Consider the following 20590-nt stretch of genomic DNA (forward strand, 5'->3'; position numbering starts at 1 on the left):
TGTTCATGTAATTTCATTAGACAGTTTAGCTTAGCAGTATATAAAATTTAATAGCAGGGATTTACATTTTATAGCATGTAACCCCACCCAATCACTTAAGCTGGCAACATTAGCATTTGTTAGTGTGAGAATGTGCCAATCCTAACCTTCAGAATGACAAAATTTGACTCTTAATAGCCTTTATTTGAATGTAGTAAAACATTACTCATATTTTTGTATAGCTATATACATAGACACAAAAGCCAGTTTGATGTAGCAAAGCAATAGGTTAGAAACCGTGCAACTGTAAGCTCTAGTTCCATCTTAAGCACAAAGCCAACTGGGTGACCTTGGGCCAGTCATTTCCTCCCAGTTCTAGGAAGGAGGCAAGGATAAACCACTTCTGAAAAACCTTGCCAAGAAAAAACTTTAGGGGTTTGTGCGAGAATCAGACATGACTGAATGGAAATTACACACACACACAGACAGATGCTTCTTGAGAAGTCCGAAAGATTCCTACACCTACTTTGCATGAATTGTCTATTATAGAAAAAGCACTGTCATGAAAATTCCAGTCTTTCATTTTCTTATTGTGGAAGAGGGCATCTGACGGTGATATATACCAGAATAGTGCCACTAGAAAGCACCCATTCAATTAGCACCACTGAATACAGACTGACTTCAGGTCTATGGAAAGAAAATCTCTGACCAAAATTACATCCTCCCCAAATGATATGGAACAGTTTTTCTATCTGTTGATTAGGAACACAAGATATTGTAAAGTCTGCAGGTGGCTTCAGATGGCCCTCCTTTTCTAGGAAGGGAAAGCTTATCAGTAGATAGATCACGTTTATTCATGTTGTGTGGGTGTTTTTCTATTTCGATAGCTTCCATAATTATTCTCTTGTTGAAGTGTTCAGTTTTGGAGATTAACCTGGTTCCTTCAAAATTAATTTCATGTCCTGTTGCTTTAAGGCAGCGGTAGTCAACCTGGTCCCTACCGCCCACTTGTGGGCATTCCAGCTTTCATGGTGGGCGGTAGGGGTTTTGTCCGATACTGAAGCACTTTCCTTTTTTTAATTTAATTGACTTCCCTACTTTATAAATCACCATTACTGTGGAACCGGTGGGTGGTTAGAAAATTTTACTACTAACAGAGATACAAAAGTGGGCGGTAGGTATAAAAAGGTTGACTACCCCTGCTTTAAGGTGCTGGAAAAGGGAGCTAGAAAACCAAGGAGTCTACAAAATACCATGCAAAATCTGCCATCCCACATACATTGGACAAACTAATAGGAGAATAAATGCATGCATTGTAGAACACAAGAACAGAGTCAGAAAAAAAGAAAAAAACTTCCTCCCTTTTCCAGCACCTTAAAGCAACAGGACATGAAATTAATTTTGAAGGAACCAAATTATATTTATTTATTTATTTATTTATTTATTTATTTATTTATGGAAGCAATTATCTTGCAATTAATGGATACAGATACCAGGCAGTATAACATTTCCATATAATCTTGATGCATGTCATAACATTTTGTTGTTCTGGGCAATTTCAAAGACAACTGGTAGAAATCTTAATATTTCTTTGTAGGTTGCATGTAGATAATTTGGAGCACATGCTGTATGTGGAAGTTTCCCTTGTATTTTTGATCTCTAGCGGCAAAAAGGACAATGGAAAGCATGATGCAGGATATGTATGACCATTTATGGTCAGGTTTCCTATGCATTACTTATAAGTCCTTTCTCTTAATTTGTTTCCATTAGATGTTCTCCAATGCCTCTTTAAGCAGGTTCCTGTTTAAACAAGCCTGTGATTACAAGGGACTGCATTCTTCAGGTTTTTTTTTAAAGTTATGCCCTCGTTGCAATATCCAGCAAGAAATTCGATACAATTTAGACTGGCATCTGCTATAAAGAACACAAATTTGGACAGTTTATTTCTCTTGCTTCCTTCAGTTTTGAAATATAAACTAGAGAAGCTGCTTTGATCAAAATACAGTGTCTGGGAACCCATCAAAACTATAATCCTGCAGTCCTTTCTGCAGTACATTGCAGATTTCATCCTGCAATGAAATCGGAGCTTAATCTAAGTTTTAATAACAGATTCTGCTTAAATAAAAGCATTCCAGAATAGTGTGCATTGTGTTCTGTATCTCAACAAGTCCCATGGTGTAGATGCAGCAAGCCTGATGAAGTTTTTCAGATTTGAATAGAATATGCCTTGAATACAATTACTATTTGTGCTAAAGAGAAAAATCGTAATTTATTGCAACTGAAAGACCCCTAAAAACTGTAACTTCTTAAACCTTCTTGAATACTTCCAATATAGATATAGTTTCATTTAAAGTTCAATGAATTTTTTTTACTGATACCTGTGGTCCAGCACAGCTGATCTTACAAACATCACAATAGTGGATCTGTGGTGGTTTGGGAGGCTGTTTTGGTTTCAATTGTTTATTTTGGAATGGTGCCTTTTTAGTAAAGGTGGTTCCTGTCCAGGCAGCTGTTGCAGCTGCAGCAGCCGCTGCCGCCGCCACTTGTTTTTGCTGTTGCTGCTGCTGTTGATAGTAAGATGATGCAGCTGAATACACTGCAGCTTCATAACCCGAGTAAGATGTACCTTTAAACAACAAAAATTTCAGGTCACATTTATGTGGGATACAACCCACAATTAATCTTTTAAGGAGGGTTTCAGCATGAACATAGCATTTGTTAAGAAAGGTTTCATCTTTAAAAGAATGTTTCAACATTAATATAGTACACAAAAAGTTGGTAATTTACTTATCAAAATTTGTAAGCCACATGACTTTCAATGACCTTGGGTCACTCATAGCAACTAAGGCAAGGGGAATAACTAATACATAAAAAGTAAAAGATGGTGAGAATGACAGACTGATCAGGAAAGACACAAAATGTTTTTTACTCTCTCTGGATGAAGAGCCACATCTTCAAGGCTCTTCACATAGCAGGGTGGGAACCAATGAGGTTTCTGGGGGAACCTCATTTCAGGGGGTGGGGGAAACATTGCTACAATGAAGTTTAATTTCATAGTGACATGCAATTTTTAAGATCTATTAATACATCTTCCAAATATATAGACTTAATTTCTGGGAAATCTGCAGACATTTCTGAGAAAACTGAGTTGAATCTACACAACTAGACAATTTACTTATGCTCTGAGATATGAAAGGGGTATCGCTGAAGGATTCAAGATTTTTCTGTTCCATCCATATATTAACCTCCCCTTATCCTCTTTCCAGTACTATTTCGTTCAGGAACCACGACAGTACCAAATAATTCCACAAAGCCCATCTCTCTATTGTATTTACAATGAAATCTAAATAATATTTAGATTTTTAGATAAGAGTTGGTAAAATGGTAAGAGTGCAAGTACTGCAGGTTACTTCTGCTGATCACCGGCTGCCAGAAGTTTGGCAGATCAAATCTCATCAGGCTCAAGATTGACTCAGCCTCCCATCTTTCTGAGGTGGGTAAAATGAGGACCCAGATTGTTGGGGGCAATATGCTGACTCTCTGTAAACTGCTGTAAACTACAGAGGGCTGTAAAAGCACTGTGAAGAGATATGTAAGTCTAAGTGCTATATGAGTTAATTGGCCATATTAAGAAATAATTTAATTTGCATGGTTCTGATGATTTCTAAAATAATAAGACATTTTTCATCATCATGTGTACCACTATAACTTTTAATAGGTATGCATGTCATATCTGCTATGGATTAAGATAAGCCAATCTGAATTTGGCTTCTTGTTTTTACCAAGTCATATCAGGGCCAAAACTAATCTAAAAGCTGCAATCCCATAATTATCTCAAGGAAGGTCCTGACACAATCCAACTCGCTTCTTAGTAAATAGGCACAGAATTAATCTGCACACCATATAAACATTCCAATGTAATTTGAATGTAAAATCTAGTTTTTCTACAAAACTCAGATATGTCATTCCAAAATTTTATAGCTTTGACTTCTCCATTTTATACACCTGTCCTGTTTAGGCATTACTCACCGGAATATGTAACTGCTGTTGTACTATACGTGGCACTTTGGGTATATGAGGGAACCACAGTTGCTGCAGCAGCAACTGGTTGCACAGTGGAAGATACCGGATATATAGAGAACGTAGTAGTAGCTGGACTTGGAGTGGCTGGTTTTATGGCTGTTACCTGTCGAGTTTGCTGGGCTTGAGTGTACTGAGTAGCTCCTTGGCTGTAACCAGCCTTAGGAGCTAGATAAGAAAAAGAAAAAAAAGAAAAAAAAAAGTTAAAATCAAGAATTCTCCAAGCTGTAATATTAAAAAGCAATTTCCTTTTTTATCTTATAACTAAAATAAAAATAAGAGTACAAATCTTATTTTATCTTTAGGTTCCATAAATATGTATTTTATAACATTTAGCACACCTTTCAGAAAAAGAAATCCACCACTACAAAGTAGCACAGACACAATTGCAGAAAAAGGCCGATGTCCTGTAGTTTAAAAGTTTATGTGGCTGAAGATTTTATTGTACTTGTCAATCAGATCACAAAATGTCTAAGAGAATATAAAGTTTGTAACTAGTACTTTTTAATATACCTTACTTAAACATCTTTTGTTTAGCAAGGCATATAATTTGATTCATTATACTGATTTAAGGTTAGGGTGACATACTAGTTATATTAATAAACTTGAAACCTGCTGAAAATTATCAGCATAGCACTACATTAATGAACTGATCTTCTAAAAAAAGACTGAATGAAGTACTTTGGTCACAGCGTATTTTAAATTCACTCAGGTGTCAATTAAGAGACTGCTAACTATTCATCCCAAAAACATTATGAATAACTTTTCTGGGTATGCGCTGTGCTTAAGGAAGCTACAAGCTTTCTTGATGTATGGAAATTTAAAAGTAGTAAAAAGTGGTCTAGGACTGTGCTCTTTCTACGAATGAGGAAGGTATAAATTATTACTTTGGTTCTGAGAATATTTATATTTTTAAAAATGCTAATGTAACTGTAATGTGACTGCTGCCATTTCAGCCACAACACATCTTTCAGCACTATGGAAAATGAAACCACCAGATACAACAGTGCTGATATCCTCTTGGTTGCTTCTACCAAGCAATGTCATCTGATGGGATTCAGGAAGTGTCCTTACTCCTTCATAGTTCCCACCTAGTGGAACAGCTTACCCCTGAGGTTTAGATGAGGCTGACCCTACTGGTCTTTTGTAAAATTCTTAAAATCCGGCTGCTCACTTGGGCCCTAAGAGAATGTTAAGTAAGCATACTTCTAAAGGAGGAGGATAGTATACTGATTAGGTAAAGGTTCCCTCGCACATATGTGCTAGTCATTCCTGACTCTAGGGGGCGGTGCCCATCTCTGTTTCAAAATGGAAGAATCAGCCCTGTTTGAAGACGTCTCTGCGGTCATGTGGCCGGCATGACTAAACACCAAAGGCACACGGAACGCTGTTTACTGACTAGCATCCTGCTAATTTGTATTGCTCCTTTGACATGTATTTTTAGTGATTGTTTTTATTTTGTTTGTTCATGGCTCAGAGTCATCATGAGCTATATGGCTATACAAGGTGAAGAAATAAATGAAGTAATAACTGAACTACTAAAACGAGTATTATTAGAGACATGAAGGTGTAGTGGTTAGAATGCAGTATTGCATGCTAATTCTGTTGACTGCCCACAGTTTGATTCTCAGCAGTTCAAGACTGACTCAGCATTCCATCCTTCTAAGGTTGGTAAAATGAGAACCCAGATTGTTGGGGACAATATGCTGACTCTGTAAACTGCTTAGGGAAGGCTGTAAAGCACTCTGAAGTCTAAGTGCTATTCTATTTATCACATTTGTTAAGGCTACCCAATTCCCAAAAACTTCCAAGTGCTTACAAAATATCAAATATATAATTAAAACATAGTTAAAAATATAACAAAACAAAGCATAACTACCCAGAAAAGCCAACAATATATTTTTTAAAAAATGACAAAGGCTTCACAGGTGTCTTAATCCCAGACTTGTGCCCAAGTAGGTTAAGGAAGGAATTAGACTCAGTCCCAAATCCTTGCAGTAAACTATTATATGGTTTTTAGAATCTAAAATTATAAGATAAAAACAAAAGGATTTGCAACTCACCTGTTTGATAGTATGATTCAGCCACAGAAGGCTGTGGTTGGGCAGCAGCTGCCACTGCAGTTGCAGTTGGCTGCTGATAATATTGCTTGCTGTCATAAGCTACAGCTGGAGCAGTAGATCTAACATAGGAATAGGAGTCCTAAAGAAATATATGGGGGAAAAATGAAGACCCTGTATGTGGATTTCATTTGTAAGGTAAATTAACTGCCATAATGGAATTTACATTTGGAAGCTCATGTGCTTCCTAAAAAAACTCTTCTAAGGTTTGTGAAACTCTCCTAAAACTTCTTAAAACAGGAAGTTTTCCCTTTTGGAATGAACTTAGAATCCAAGACTAAATTTGGTTACTTCTCCTCTTTCAACTATTTTCCAAACCAATTTTACGCTTTTAAAAACAGAAGTAAACCATTGCCTTTTAAATAGTTTGAGGATTACGCAGAGGGAAAGATAAAATGTCCTTGTATAAAATTTAAATTACATTAATTATCATAGGATTTAAGCCACGGATTACTACTGAATCATTTTAATTATTTTAATCAATGTTGATTATGCAGTAAAGGATCAGAACTTTTGGGAAAGTATACATTTCCTGAAAATATTAGACAAGGTAAATTTAAGACTGAGTTCAAGATCTGGTAATGATATACTTCACTGCATTATTAAAAACCTTCAACATTAATTCCCATTAAGACTGCTTAATACCCAATCCTTCAATATTTTAAGCTACAAATTGAAATAATTGTTTAAAGTTTTGAAGGACATGATCAAACCTTTTGAGAATTATGTATACTCTGTAAAAAGTCATTTCCCCCAAATTATAATTTTTCTGAATACATGAACTTGCGGTAGCTAGAACTTTAATAAATATTGAACAGAAATAAGGGTAATACTAGACCAAACCTACAAAAAACATTTAAAAATCTCAGCAATAGACAAAATGAGAGTAAGTGACCTTCAAAATTTGTATATATATAAATCAGCTTTTCTCTCCTGTAAAGTATATATGCTCAAAAAAGATATTCTGAGGTTTATGCTTTCCAGTTACTTATTGGAAATGTACTATATGCAAATTCCCAGGCATATCTATATTACATATTTAGCCATTGAAATAAAAAAGATCTGAAGCTGAGAACTGTTTGGGCTTTGTACATTTTATGAATTTACCCTGCTGAAATTATAAAATATAGTACTATAGTTTAATATGTAGTATAAATACAATTCTTGGTTATGCAGTGTTGGACTTCAGAGTTTAGTGACTGTGGTCTAGATGCAGTGTTTTTCAACCACTGTGCCGCGGCACACTAGTGTGCCGTGACATAGTGTAAGGTGTGCCGTGGGAGAATTACTTTATATATAGTCAATATAGGCACAGAGTTAATTTTTTTTAACATTTTCTAATGGTGGTGTGCCTCGTGATTTTTTTCATGAAAAAAGTGTGCCTTTGCACAAAAAAGGTTGAAAAACACTGGTCTAGAGAACAGATTTCCTGACATTTCTAAGGGAAACACCAGTCCTCACCAATTTACACCAATCAGAAATCAACTTGGCTAAAGATCAATCAGAAGTCAGGACACCTGGCTATAAAGATAGAAGTCCAATCAATTCCTACTTCAAAAGCTTAGGGTCTGCATAATAGACCATCTTCCTTGTAAAGATTGAAGCTGTAGTTGCTGGTAAAACATCAGGAAATCTGTTGTCTAGGCCATGGCCACTAAACCCTAAAGCCAAATACTGCCCCAAACAGATACCAGCATGAAAGCCAAATCAAATAAATTCTTAGTTATTCCATAAATCGTGGTTAAACAAAAAATTGAACTGCACCATTAGTGAATGATACTTTAGCCATATATATATATATTTACCTGGTAATTCTGTGTGGTGACTGGTGGAGGCGGTGGAGGTGCTTCCTGCTGTCTCTGTGTGTAACCATAATCAGTTGCTGTATGAGCTGTAGGGTATCCTCCATAGGCTGCAGCTGTTGCAGCAGCTGCAACAGCCACTGGAGCAGGCCTGGCTACTGCAACTGTTGCTGCTGCTGGGGCATAGGCTGCAGTAACTGTGTGGGCAGCAACAGGAGCCTGATGAACAGTGTAGCTTGCAACTGTAGTTGGATGGGAGTAAGCTACACCTGAAGCCGGCTGTTGGCTGTAATAGGAATAGGCCAAGAAGTATCACTGTGTAGTAATGAAACTTAATACCCAGCAAATATGCTCTTAAATTATTCAAGTCTAAGTAAATCTGAGAAAGGTTAAATTAAAAATTCAGTATTATGGATCTATTGTACCTAATAAAGTACGTATTAAGTGATATCATGAGCATCCATTAATGAAAGTGCATCTACCAAAGGAACCGATTCCTAGTTATCTTTTAAAATTAGCTTCAGAGAATTGAATTCGGGGAGCAGAAGTTCTAAAGGTTCAATTTATCAGGTAAAACTCACATAAATTAAATGTTATTTTTAATAAGGCCTAATTTTATAGCCTCTAAAAAGCAGTCACATATAATAAATTCATATTATACACTGATAACATCAAATTCATAATTTTCTTTTTTTAGATTGAAGAATGCAGCTTTCCGAAAGGACTGAATGAGATACAATGGACAAACCTCACAGAATCATACAGCTGAAAGGGACACATATTTCAGGAAACATGAAATTCATGCAGTTTTGCAATTAATTCATTTTAACTATGTAAGCTTATTTACATAGGTTATTTCAGAATCTACATCTAATAAATAATAAATATACAATAAATAATCCTGCACATAGGAACCTGCTCTTTATTTATTTCCCTCTCAACAAACTTGGCAACTCTGAATAGCAGATTTGCAAGAACTATACAATATAAATTCATTTAATCTTTTAATCTCAATCTATGTCACATTAGAAAAAATGTGTACAAAGATTCTGACCAAACACAAAATACAGTAAATCATTATGCTGAATCACCTAATGCTCCTTCACAGAATATCTTTATATTCCTTTTACAGTATTTAAGCATAACATGTATAATACCCAAAGAAGTTCAGTAAGAGAATGTTTGCAGTGTTTTAGTTAGTAAAAATAAGTTTTGTTATAGCACAGAATGAGTAGCCTTAGTACTGTTTTTTTCTCTAAGGCAGGTATGGTTCTGTTACCATTTTTGTTTTAGCAAATCTGTTCCCCTTGCTTCTGCAACATCATGCCAGTGATCGAATTTGCAAGATCTTTCACTTTGAAATTCTTAAAACTCTAAGAGTCTTTACCAGAACCACTATTTAGAATTCGCTATTTCACTTATGCTTTATCTTCCTGATTTTCTACCATGATATATATTGGCCATGAGCTATTTATGTGTAAGAAATGTTTTTATTTAATTATTCATTTTATTAAATTATTACGGCTACCCATTCCAAACAACTCTGCTTCTGTACTTTTGTATTAAAGTATTAGAGCTGTTGGGCAGCCTATAAACTGTATAAATAAGTAAAGGCAAATATTACATGGGCTCAGTTTGTTAAGAAAGTTGATATTTTTCTCTGTACCTGCAACATGTCTAAATTGACAGAAGCACTGACAAAAGGGAATTATTTTATTCTCTTGATTATTCGAAGTAATTTTCTAGATAAAAGCTGAATTCTAATTAAACTTTACTTTCTACAGACCTGTTTCTTAGATTATTAGAGGTAGCTCTTGTTTAGATACCACAACTGGGACCAGAAACCTGATCATAAAGTGAAATGGTTGCTAAATGAAACCATGCCTGTGCTTAATAATTAGCTTTCCTTTGCTTTAGAAACCTATGAAAATCGTAAATGATTGGTCGCAAAGTTATTTTGCTTGCTATGTAGGCCTATGAAAGTTGTAAATGACCTTTGTTGGTTGCAAAGTTATATTTTCATCACTATCCTAATTGTGAATTGTTGCTATATGAGAAAGCAGCTAAATGAGGACCAACTGTATTCTGATTAAATTTATGAATTATGAAAACTGCACAGACTTACTGTCTTTGTACAAAACCTACATTGAAATATAAAGATTTAGTTTGTTTTCGTTTTTAAAATATCTTTCCAAAAAACAAAGGGACAAAATTATTTAATAAAATTATAGGCTATTTATATATTCTGTCTTTTAAGTTAAGATATGCAAGGCAACTGCAGCATTTGATTAACTGATTCACAAGTGTTCCTGATAGTTCTGTATCTTATGGTGGCTACAAATACGCCTCTAGGTTCAATTCTAGTTACTGGTAGTTACTTTAAGGCATGGCATGGGGCCAAGTTATTTGCAGATTGCTATACAGAAGATGCCTTAAATTGCTATTAGCAGTTAGAAATATATCACTGTATCACTGAATACAATTGTTTGAAATAAAATGTTTATTCCTAAACAGGCAATTTGTGACCTTCCTTGTTGGCTTTCAAGAAGTGAGGGGAATGGGGAATCCAGCAGGAAGCTGCAGGTTGTAATCATGCAAGGTCCTTAACAATACTAAGGGAGACTGCCAAAATTGCTATTGCTAAGCAGCATAGTCATGTGGTTTTTAAAATTATGATGTGTCACCTAACAATGGCGTTTCAGTCAGTCTCCCAAGTAGATCAGGCAGGAAGCATGACAAAATGAGCTAATTCTTCTTTGCCATAAGGCTACATTACAGAATCTTGCAAGTCTTGAAAGTACAAATCTGCTGCCGTTTCTTTTTACCTATTGGATTAGTTGAGGTAGATGTTTCTAAGTTTCTTTCTCTACCAATTATTCAATTGCAGACTCTTCTCCCTTTTATCTGATCAGTTCTCTATTCAGCGTGTCCCCGCCCCCCATCCCAAGCTCAATGACAGTCTCACATTCAGTTACATCTTCTGGTCCCAATTAGCAAGGACTATCTGTATTTAAACATAGTCTTGTAAACTAATCTTTAAAAAATTGCAAACTACTCTTAAATCACCATGACCCAGGGGAAAACCGATACTGTTTGCAAGCAATATGATTTTACCCAGAAAATCCACAAATAGTAACAACAAAGTGTGCTTTTTTTCATCCTCAGCTACCTAGAGAAATACAATTCATAACAATGAATCCAGTAAAGCAACAATTTATTTACTTAAACACAATTCAGGAAGAATACAGCAATAATTAAATTAACTTCCTGCATTATTTGAGGTCTAATAATTTTGCATTTTGAGTTCTTGTATGACAAATAAAGTACTATATATAATGTAGGAACAGGAACAAATTTAAAGCAACAATAAATCTAGCTACCAAACAGACTTTAAAAAAAAAAATCTAACATGTTTCTTAGTCTTTGAAAATCTGTTTAATTATCTTTCCCCTCGACCTACGGGCAGCAGAGATGGAACAAGAGCCTGGGGTGTCAATGGCTAATGCACTGTATCACCATGCTGCAAGAATGTAAAAGCAAACAAACAAGCCAATTGTGGGATCACAGGACCTTGAATCTTCCCTTTTTCCTTCAGCATAAGACAAAACACAAGAATGAATTGTTACATAATGTGAAATGTTCTGTGTGGGAGTAAGTAGGCTCTTAAAACATTTTTTCTTCCCAGAAAGGGTCCTACCAAACATTCAAACTCTTTCCCTCCAGCAGCCATTTTATATTACCCCAAGAAGGCTGCCTATCTCGCGCTACTGAATGTAATTCCTACTCTGCTTTAATTGCATGAAGAATTGTCATCTATTTTTTTTCCCCTAGGGTTTCTAAGCAATTCTGAGAAATTCAAATTAGAACCAATCTGAGAAACAAAAAACCCTAAATAATTGTTTTCTACTGAGTGCAAAATTCAGAATATACAAGCTGTCCTTGACTTATAAAAATTGGAACCAGAATCTCAGTCTTTGACAATGCAGTTGTTAAGCGAGACGCTTGTATAACAACTTCACTCAATAGACACAATTCCAGCTTTTCCAGTTACAGCTGTTAAACGATAAAACAAAAGAACTGCCTGCATTTCTTTTTGCCCTCCCTACGGGCAGAAAGAAATGCCTACAGCAGGCTGCAGAAATGAAGCTCAAATCTTCAAGAGCTAAGGTTCATTTGTGCAGCCGTTTGAAGGAGTTCCCCTTACCTCCTTGTGCAGAGAAGAACTCCTTTGAGGAGATGCAGAGACAGGGCTCTGATGCAGGGGACCTGATCTGTTTCTGCAATCCTTCCGAGAAGTTCCCTTCCCTGCTGTGAATGGAAGAGAACTTGTCCACTGGGTTGGACAAATAATGCAGGAATTGCAAAGATGCAAGCTTTGTTTCTCCAGCCCAGCACACAGGTTTCTTTCCATACATGTCCAATCCCCCTCACCATGCATGGACAGGAGGGGAAATTCTTCAGCAGGCAGCAGCTGCTTGCAACCTTTCTTGCCAGGTTCCCTACTGACTTTCTGAGGAAGCTAGCAGAGAAGACTATAATGGCGATCACAAGATTGTGGGGCGCTTGGAAACTGGTTGCAAGTGCAAACAGGTTGCCAAGCACCCAGTTCATGATCACATGACCACAAAGGGGAGAAGGGTCAATGCAATGTTTTATGACACATACTTTATTACATTGTAAATCTGAACGATCATTAAATGACTGGTTGTAAGTGAAGGACTATCTAACGAGGGATTGAGTTGATTAAACTGTCAGCATATCATTACATGACAAGGAAAATCTATTAACAATAGCAATTTTCTAATAATTATGGAACTGGAAAAAGAATTTTGGGTGAAATGAAACATGCATTGTGAAGTTTTGCCAACCTGAAAATCAATTTTTAATTTATTGATTGGAAAAAATATCCACTGGATTCTTATACATGGAACAGAATATTCATGTACTTTAAAATGTAAGTCTCCAATTCCTACAGAATTCTAAAGAACTTTCTTCCTTTTCTGTGATACAAACCAGAAACCAAATCAAAGGAAGTATATTGAAAGTTTTCCATATTATTTTTCAGAAATAAAGGCAGCATTCCAATTTTAATACCAGAATTCAACGACATGTGCAGAATGTTCTTTGAACACATAGCTTTTTTGTCCTTTCTTCCAAAGCCTTTCAGAAGGCCACGAAAAACAAAATTTTAAAGCAAAGAGGAAATCAAACAAAAATCCAGGATCTATTTTTGGTCAGTTTGAATTCAATAATATCCCATAATTAAGACTAATGAATACCAGCCAAGAAAGATATATTGCTCAATAGTTGCTGCACTAGAAGCAGCTAAGCCAAAGTATTAATTATCAAGTAGCTTTACATCCAAAGATAAATTTCTAGTTTGTCACTTCGCAGCAAGCCAAGAATCATAACCGAAGAATAAATTTCAATTTGTTAAGTGAGTAATAAATCAGGAAAACAGTTATAAAACCAATAGAAACATATTAACTTTTTGTTTATTTTAACCAAATGATTTCCTAGTTATTTTAATAGTAGTTGGTAATTACAGCAAGCAACTAGAGGAAATTACTACAGAGATTAACACATATTTGTTTATTACTAATTAGCAACGGATTATCTTATTGCATAATGAACAATCCTGTGTGAACAAAAGCTGTTTTCAGACTCAGATTATTTTTAGCTAAAAACATACAGTCTGGAGTAAAACATGCGGAGTAAACGTAAACTAAACATAAATGTAAGTAAGCAAATAAATAAATAAAACATGTTTACTGTAAATATTCCCAGGATCAACTGATAAATACTATTTAACACTTTTACTTCTAAATCTTATATTAGAAGTAAAAGTGTTATACTTGTAAAATCCATAAAACAAAAAATGTAAAGTTTTGTCAACATTCAGTTAAAAAAACTTACAAATTATTTTAATTAAATTCTTTTAATTTACCTCAAATTCAAAATTTAAAAATATATTCAAATGTACATGAAGAAAACTTTATGAACTAAGGTGAAATTTCTAATGCTATCATTGTATTTATCCAACTATAACTTAAAATCATACTTTCATCTGACTACATGGTCCAGAATGTTTCCTAATAAAACGCCCTATTCTTAAGCACAGGAGAGAGACTGACCACCACACTGCATGTTAAATATTATTTAGATACTTTTCTTTTACTGTGTATATCAGATTTTAATATATAAGTTACTATAATTTCTTGGGTCTCTAGAAGTCATTCAGTTTCAGGCTTCACCTTAGCAATTGCTCATACAATTCAGTGAATCTCAATGGAGAGAGAAAAAAAATACTGCCCTTTTCTTTCTAAAATAACTATTATGAAACTATATACTTATGCCAAGTGTTTTGCTGATTATGCATGTTAATGTGTTATTTTTAACAAATTTCAGTTATTTTAATTGCTTTTAAATGACACTGAATTAAATTAAGATTTTTTCTTATTTTGTATCTTCTGCTTTGCTTCTCTATTTTACCTATCTCTGTTTATATGAGATTTAAACAATGAAATCTTACTCTTTATAAAGATATTCATGTATGTATGTCTTTAGATATGGGCAGCAAAATATAGCTACATCTTTCAGAAAAACCAAATGAGAAAAGCTAAGTAAATAATTGATGAATAACTGATGAATTAAACTACACATGAGATTAAAAAATCTGCTAAATGCTGAAGGTTGTCAGTTCTGAGGTTTATTTCAAATGAATGCAGTGAGGTTTATTGGGTCACATGCCAAGTCAAAATAATAAATAAAATGCATAAACCATATGAAAAAGAAATGGCTAGGTTTTTAATTCTGTGGCTATACACATGGTAGTATAGAGCTTAAGAAATTAGACTAGAAGGGCTTGACTTCAAGTCCTGATTCAATAACTGAGCTGATTGCTGACTTCATACCAGTTAATACTTCTCATCCCAATCCCAATCTCTTTTGAGTTTTTGTGAAATGTATACAAAATAGTTCATATTCAAAATGGCTGAAGCTTAAAATGGTCTGGTCTGATATTAGTATTCTGACCATACCACGTGTGTTTTGAGCATGAAACATTGTGAACTTGGTAATACCACTTGTATTGTAAAACATTGCCACCATTATTATAAATCTAACAGGAAAATAAATTATCCTGCAATCACCACAGGTTCCAAAGGATAGGCATAATATGATTGTTTTGCCTCACCCAGAGTGACCTTTGATGAGATCGGCACCTATATAAATATGATTAATAAATAAATAAATAAAGTATTTGTTACCATCATTTTACAATGCCAGTTATCAAAAGGAGAAATGAGTAGTAGTTAATAAACGCTGCATTCATCAGCTTGCCTAGCTTTCATAAAAATGGTGCAAGGCCCATTTCTAAGAAGCCCTCCCCTCTCCTTTTGTGATTTAAGACTTTAAGTATGGAGATATTTATAAATGTACAAAATGTTTTAACTGACTACTTACCGAGGTATACAAATGATAAACATATTTATATAAATAATTCTATCATTCATATATATATATATATATATATATATATATATATATATATATATATATATATATATATATATATATATATATATATATATATATATATATATATATATACACACACTTAAAGTCACAACCCCTGGTATGCCCAAGTGTGGGAGGAAGGTCACACTTCCACTCTCTGTCATTAGGCTCGTCACAAGATGACAGAGAGTGGAAGTGTGACCTTCCTCCCACACTTGGGCATACCAGGGGTTGTGACTTTAAGTATATACCTCCCACCCTGGCTGGCTGATAAAAGGAGTCGTTCTCTGTAGCTCAAATGGTTAACTCCCTGCCTGGAAGGCAATAGAGCACAGGTTCGAATCCCAGTAAGGATATGGCTAGCTGATGAGAGCTAAATAGCTTGAAATAGATCTATACTAGTCTTCCTTTATTTATTTATCAGCACAAATAAAACACACACACACACACACACACACACACACACACACACATATATATATATATATATATATATATAAAAAAAATGTACATGGAAGAAAAAGTATGATATTCCAGTCCCACACTATTTCAAATAAAAAGCTGTCTTTCCAAAATATCTTTAAAACTTTTATAATTTATAAGACCAAAAATTTTATTTTGGGGGTGGGCTGAATTCAGTTAACTTGTTGAAAGTTAATTCAGTACAGACATGGATGGACTACCTTTCAAAGTACAGAACTCTGGTTTTGTGTTGTATTCTTCCTGAAGGTTATAAGAAACAATGATTTTATACGGTGTATTTTCATGTTAAGAACAAAAAGATCCACAGCTCAAGATTGAGTTGTGGAGTCTTCAGTGCTCTTGGAGCTTGGTTTTTTCCCCCATGCAGACGTTTCCTTACCCAGCTAAATAACATTTTCAGAACTACAAGTAGGATTTGGTCCATTTAAATAAAGTAGCTCGCCCCATCTGTGATTGGGGTGGGTGGGTGGTGTTGCTTTCTCCTTGTAGTTCCTCAATTGTTTTACTGCTAGATGGTCTGAGGTGGTAGCTCCAAGGACTGCACATTTCAATTTTTGTATTCATGGTGGTAATTTGTTTTTATTTCTAAGATCATTCACCAGTCACTTGCTAGTATTAAGGGTCATATATAAATAATAACAACAATAATAATTTGTATAATTATTATTATTATTATTTGGCAGTCTACAACATATGTACAATTATACCTTATGATTCTTGACGAATGTATCTTGTCTTTTTATGTACACTAAGAGCTTATGCATTGAAGACAAATTCCTTGTGTGTCCAATTCACACTTGGCCAGTGAAGAATTCAATTTAATTCAATGTCTATTTTATGAGATTGGTTGAAATCGGGAAAGCCATTTAAGGTAGACACCAAAAAGGCACTGAGGACCCTTGACCTTCAAAAGAAACGCACTTTGGGAGAACTTGAGCAAAGCGCCTTCGGGTCGGAAGCCCGTCGCCATTAAAGCGGCTCAAGGGCTACAGGGACGTGGGGTGCGATTGAGCGACGGGAGTCCCCCCCACAGCCTCGGCTGTGCTGCATTCCCTGCTGGGGGACGACTGAATGAGAGCGGGGGTGGTGAGTAACGGTCCCCAAATCCTGAGTTTGGGGGAGGGAGAGGGAAGGGGGGGCTCCGAAACGTGCCGGCGAGGACGACCGGTCGCGCGCGACGAAGGCAGCCAACCTGCCTGCTTCTCTGGGGCGCCTGCGCCTCCCGCGCGGCCTCCCGCGCGCCCAGCACCAACAGCCCCACACGAGGCTGGGGCGGGGTCAGCCGCCTTTCTCTCCCCAGGCCTCCCCGCCACAGACCCGAAGCGCCTTTTACCTATATTGAGCGGCGGCCCCGGTGTGGGTGAATCCGAAGTAGTTGCCGGTGGCCATTTTGGCATCTTCCCCCAGCCGGCTGGGCACTGCAAGCGACGACATGGCGTGCAGGAGGGGAGCGAAAAAGACCTCGTTAGAAACCATTCCTGAGACGACGCGTTCGTTCCCCTCCCCCCGGCCTTCCCCTCCCCCGGCTTGCCCGAAGCCGTTACTCACCATAGGTGAAAGAGACTACCGGGCATATGGGAATCATGGAGCCGGGCTGACCGAAATGGCGGCGGGGGTGAAAACGGTCTCGGTCTATCGGTCACAGTCTTTGGCCGTCGCGCGCGATCGCTTAGCCGCCTCGCCAAGCACCCGTTCGCACCATCCACCGACGCGGTTCCAACGGCGTTGTGAAGGAGCCAGGCCTCGTCGCAGCGCATGCGCCGCTTGGGACAGGCGAGAAAAGACCGGCGGGAAATGTAGTTCGTCCGCCGGGTTACTTACGCTAGGTCGTAGCGTGGAGGCGTGAAGCCACCTGGGAAATGTAGTTTTTATTATGTGTAATTACCTCTCCGCATCCAAGCGGATTATCTGAAGAAAAATGTCTTGCGGATGCATGATATCTATATTATCTATCGCTGTTTTCGCATATTGTATTGTCATAGCTTGTTGAAACATGATTAAAAATGACTGGGTTGGATAACGCCTTAAATGATTGGTTATATAAATGGTGACATTCTTGCAACATTCTAAGCCTCAACCAAGCCACATTAATTAAGTTTGGAGGGGAATAAACTATAATAGATTTATATACAGCATTCCTTACACTTATAATCAGTTTTTAAAGAGGTGTCAGCGAGTTGAGTATAATTAATTTATACTGGATTCTGAAAACAATTGCTCTTAATCTGTGACGAGCATCCTTTCAGCAGCAGGAGGGCCACCCTTAACATCCAGGATTGCAAGGATTGGCTAGGGCTGTACCATATACATAGTCCTCAACTTAAACCACAATTGGGACTGGAGCATCCGTTGCTAAGAGAGACAGTTCTTAAATGATTTTTCAATTTTATGAACTTTTTTACCACAATTATTAAGTGAATCACCCTGTTTGTTAAGTGAATCACATGGTCATTAATTAAATCTAGCTACCCTCATTTACTTTACTTGTTGGAAGCCAGCTGGGAAAATCACAAAGTAAGTTCATAGACTGCCAAGTGACCTAATTTGGATCATGTGACCACAGGGATGCTGCAATGGCTGTCAGTATGAACACCAGTTGTCCCTTTATTCAATGTTGTTGTAAATTCAAATGGTCACTAAATGAATGGTTGTTAACTATGTGTGGCTGGGATAGGTTTAGAGAGTATTTTTTTAAAAACAGGTCTTTCTTTAGGGCAGCGGTCCCTAACCTTTGCAGTCCCTAACCTTGGTGGCTCGGCTGGGGGTCGGGAGAGGAAACATGGCTGCATGAGTGTGTTGCAAACAGGCCACACCCTAGTAGTCGGCTGTGGCCCACAGATTGGGGACCCCTGCTTTAGAGGATTCACTAAAATGTGGCTCGTGATATTCCTGTTGTTCTGAACAAGTTAGGATCAATTCTCACTGTTAAAAAATGTGGAGGACCTTAGAAGAGCTTTTGTTTGTATGGCTTGTATTTATCAATCCTCTGCCACCCACCACTACTTCTCACAATTGTTTGAGAGGATTTTAATACTGCATTATTTTTCAACATAGTCTGGCAAATAATTCTGAATTCATGGACCTGTAAGAGAGTCCTAGGACCACACTTTTAACAAATGGTGCGCTAGGGAAATGGCCCAGTTAAAAGCATGTTTCTATGACAAATATGTCAAATGAATAAATATGCTATTAGCAGATCTCACTTTATTACTTCATGTTATTTATTATGTTATACTATTTCTACATTCTAATTTTAGCATGTGCCAGTAGCATAGCAATAATGCTATGTATTTTTCAACAATAATTTCTGCATGGAAGCTTAACTTTCAGCACTGAAACCATTTACAAAGAACTAGTTTGATCTAGTGGTTAATATAATGGTCTAGTGACCAACCAGGAGTCTGTAAGTTATAGTCCAACTTTAGGCCCAAAAGCCAGCTGGTTCCTTTACAGGTTCCAACACCTGACATGGTTGATGGTTCTACTTTTTGGAGCATAGGTCAGTCACACAACGACTCAAATGATAAATGTCCTGTATATTCAGTTTCTCATTCTTGAGAGAGAAAAGCTGGACCAAAGTTTGGATTGATGGCCTGTTAATTTTCCATGAAAAATAGTACAATTCTGATTAGCAATTATGACCCTTTATTTTATTCTGGATTCTGATTAATTCTTCTAATACAAACACTATTTTTTACAAAGTGGTTTACAAGCCACAAAATCAAGTAAACTAATTGTGTTTTATATGCCACAGAGATAAGCATGCTTCATTGGTCATTGGACATTACTTGATCACATCTGCAATGATATACTCCTGCAGCAGATGAATATTGTATCAATAATAAAGAAAAGGTGGGAAAAGCACCTACAGTCCTATGGGCTACATTCTAGGAGCAGCATTTCATTATTGCTTGCACCGCCTACCACTTTTAACACTGATGGCAAATGCCTGCGCAGAAGACCAAAGCAAAGGTGGCTGGCACACAATGCAGACCTGAAAGCCATCCAAGTTGGACCAGGTTACAGCATTTGATTGTGTGAAATGGCATTTTTTGAACTGAAAAGATGACTCTGAACATGCAGGAAAACTCTAGGATGAAGATTGTGCTTAACAGCCTTTAGACACTAGAATTATATACATAGTCTGAAAGGCTCTGGACTTAGTCATAGAAAATTGTAAGGTAATAGTATAATTAGATATATTTGCTAGAAAATGGCCAGTTCACATATTGTACTAAGTCTCCAAGTGCTCTTTAAGCCCAGTGCTTTATTCAATACACAGCCAACAATGTGGAAACTCTGCCGGTGCAGGTATTGTGAAGTCTACTGAAGAGAAGGACCAGGGGAGACATGATAGCAGTATTTGAGGGGCTGCCGCAGAGAGGAAGGAGTCAAGCTATTTTCCAGAGCAACTGAAGGCCAGACAAGGAATAATGGATGGAAACTAACCAAGGCGAGATTCAATCTAGAAATAAGGAGGAACTTTCTGACAGTGGGAGCAATCAACCAATGGAACAGCTTGCCTTCGGGAGTTGTGGGAACTTCATCACTTGAGATTTTCAAGAAGAGATTGGACTGCCATTTGTCAGAAATGGTGTAGGGCTGTGA

General features: G+C 36.7%; 1 protein-coding gene and 1 non-coding gene across 4 annotated transcripts in view; both read right to left on the reverse strand.

The window, feature by feature from the left end:
* The window catches only part of ZFR (zinc finger RNA binding protein), a 43355-nt gene extending 25623 nt beyond the window's left edge, over positions 1 to 17732 (reverse strand). The window contains exons 1-6 of one of the 3 annotated variants that reach the window (XM_087715383.1): positions 17531 to 17732; positions 17316 to 17400; positions 7985 to 8267; positions 6123 to 6261; positions 4009 to 4227; positions 2358 to 2605 (exon numbers count right to left, since the gene is read on the reverse strand). In XM_087715383.1, coding sequence (XP_087571509.1) covers positions 2358 to 2605; positions 4009 to 4227; positions 6123 to 6261; positions 7985 to 8267; positions 17316 to 17400; positions 17531 to 17567 — 1011 coding nt within the window. In that variant the 5' untranslated portion in view covers positions 17568 to 17732. The remainder of the gene's footprint in view (positions 1 to 2357; positions 2606 to 4008; positions 4228 to 6122; positions 6262 to 7984; positions 8268 to 17315; positions 17401 to 17530) is intronic. The other 2 variants (XM_087715384.1, XM_087715385.1) reach the window with 2 other exon arrangements.
* Positions 9192 to 9326, reverse strand: LOC148045295 (small nucleolar RNA SNORA66). Its single transcript, XR_015696850.1, has one exon. It is a non-coding gene; the product is annotated as a small nucleolar RNA SNORA66 (small nucleolar RNA).
* Positions 17733 to 20590: the final 2858 nt, after the last annotated feature.

This window comes from Thamnophis sirtalis, unplaced genomic scaffold (assembly GCF_051295495.1).
Source record: "Thamnophis sirtalis isolate CommonGarterSnake01/CBP01778 unplaced genomic scaffold, rThaSir2_p1.2 scaffold_5, whole genome shotgun sequence".
Classification (NCBI taxonomy): domain Eukaryota; kingdom Metazoa; phylum Chordata; class Lepidosauria; order Squamata; family Natricidae; genus Thamnophis; species Thamnophis sirtalis.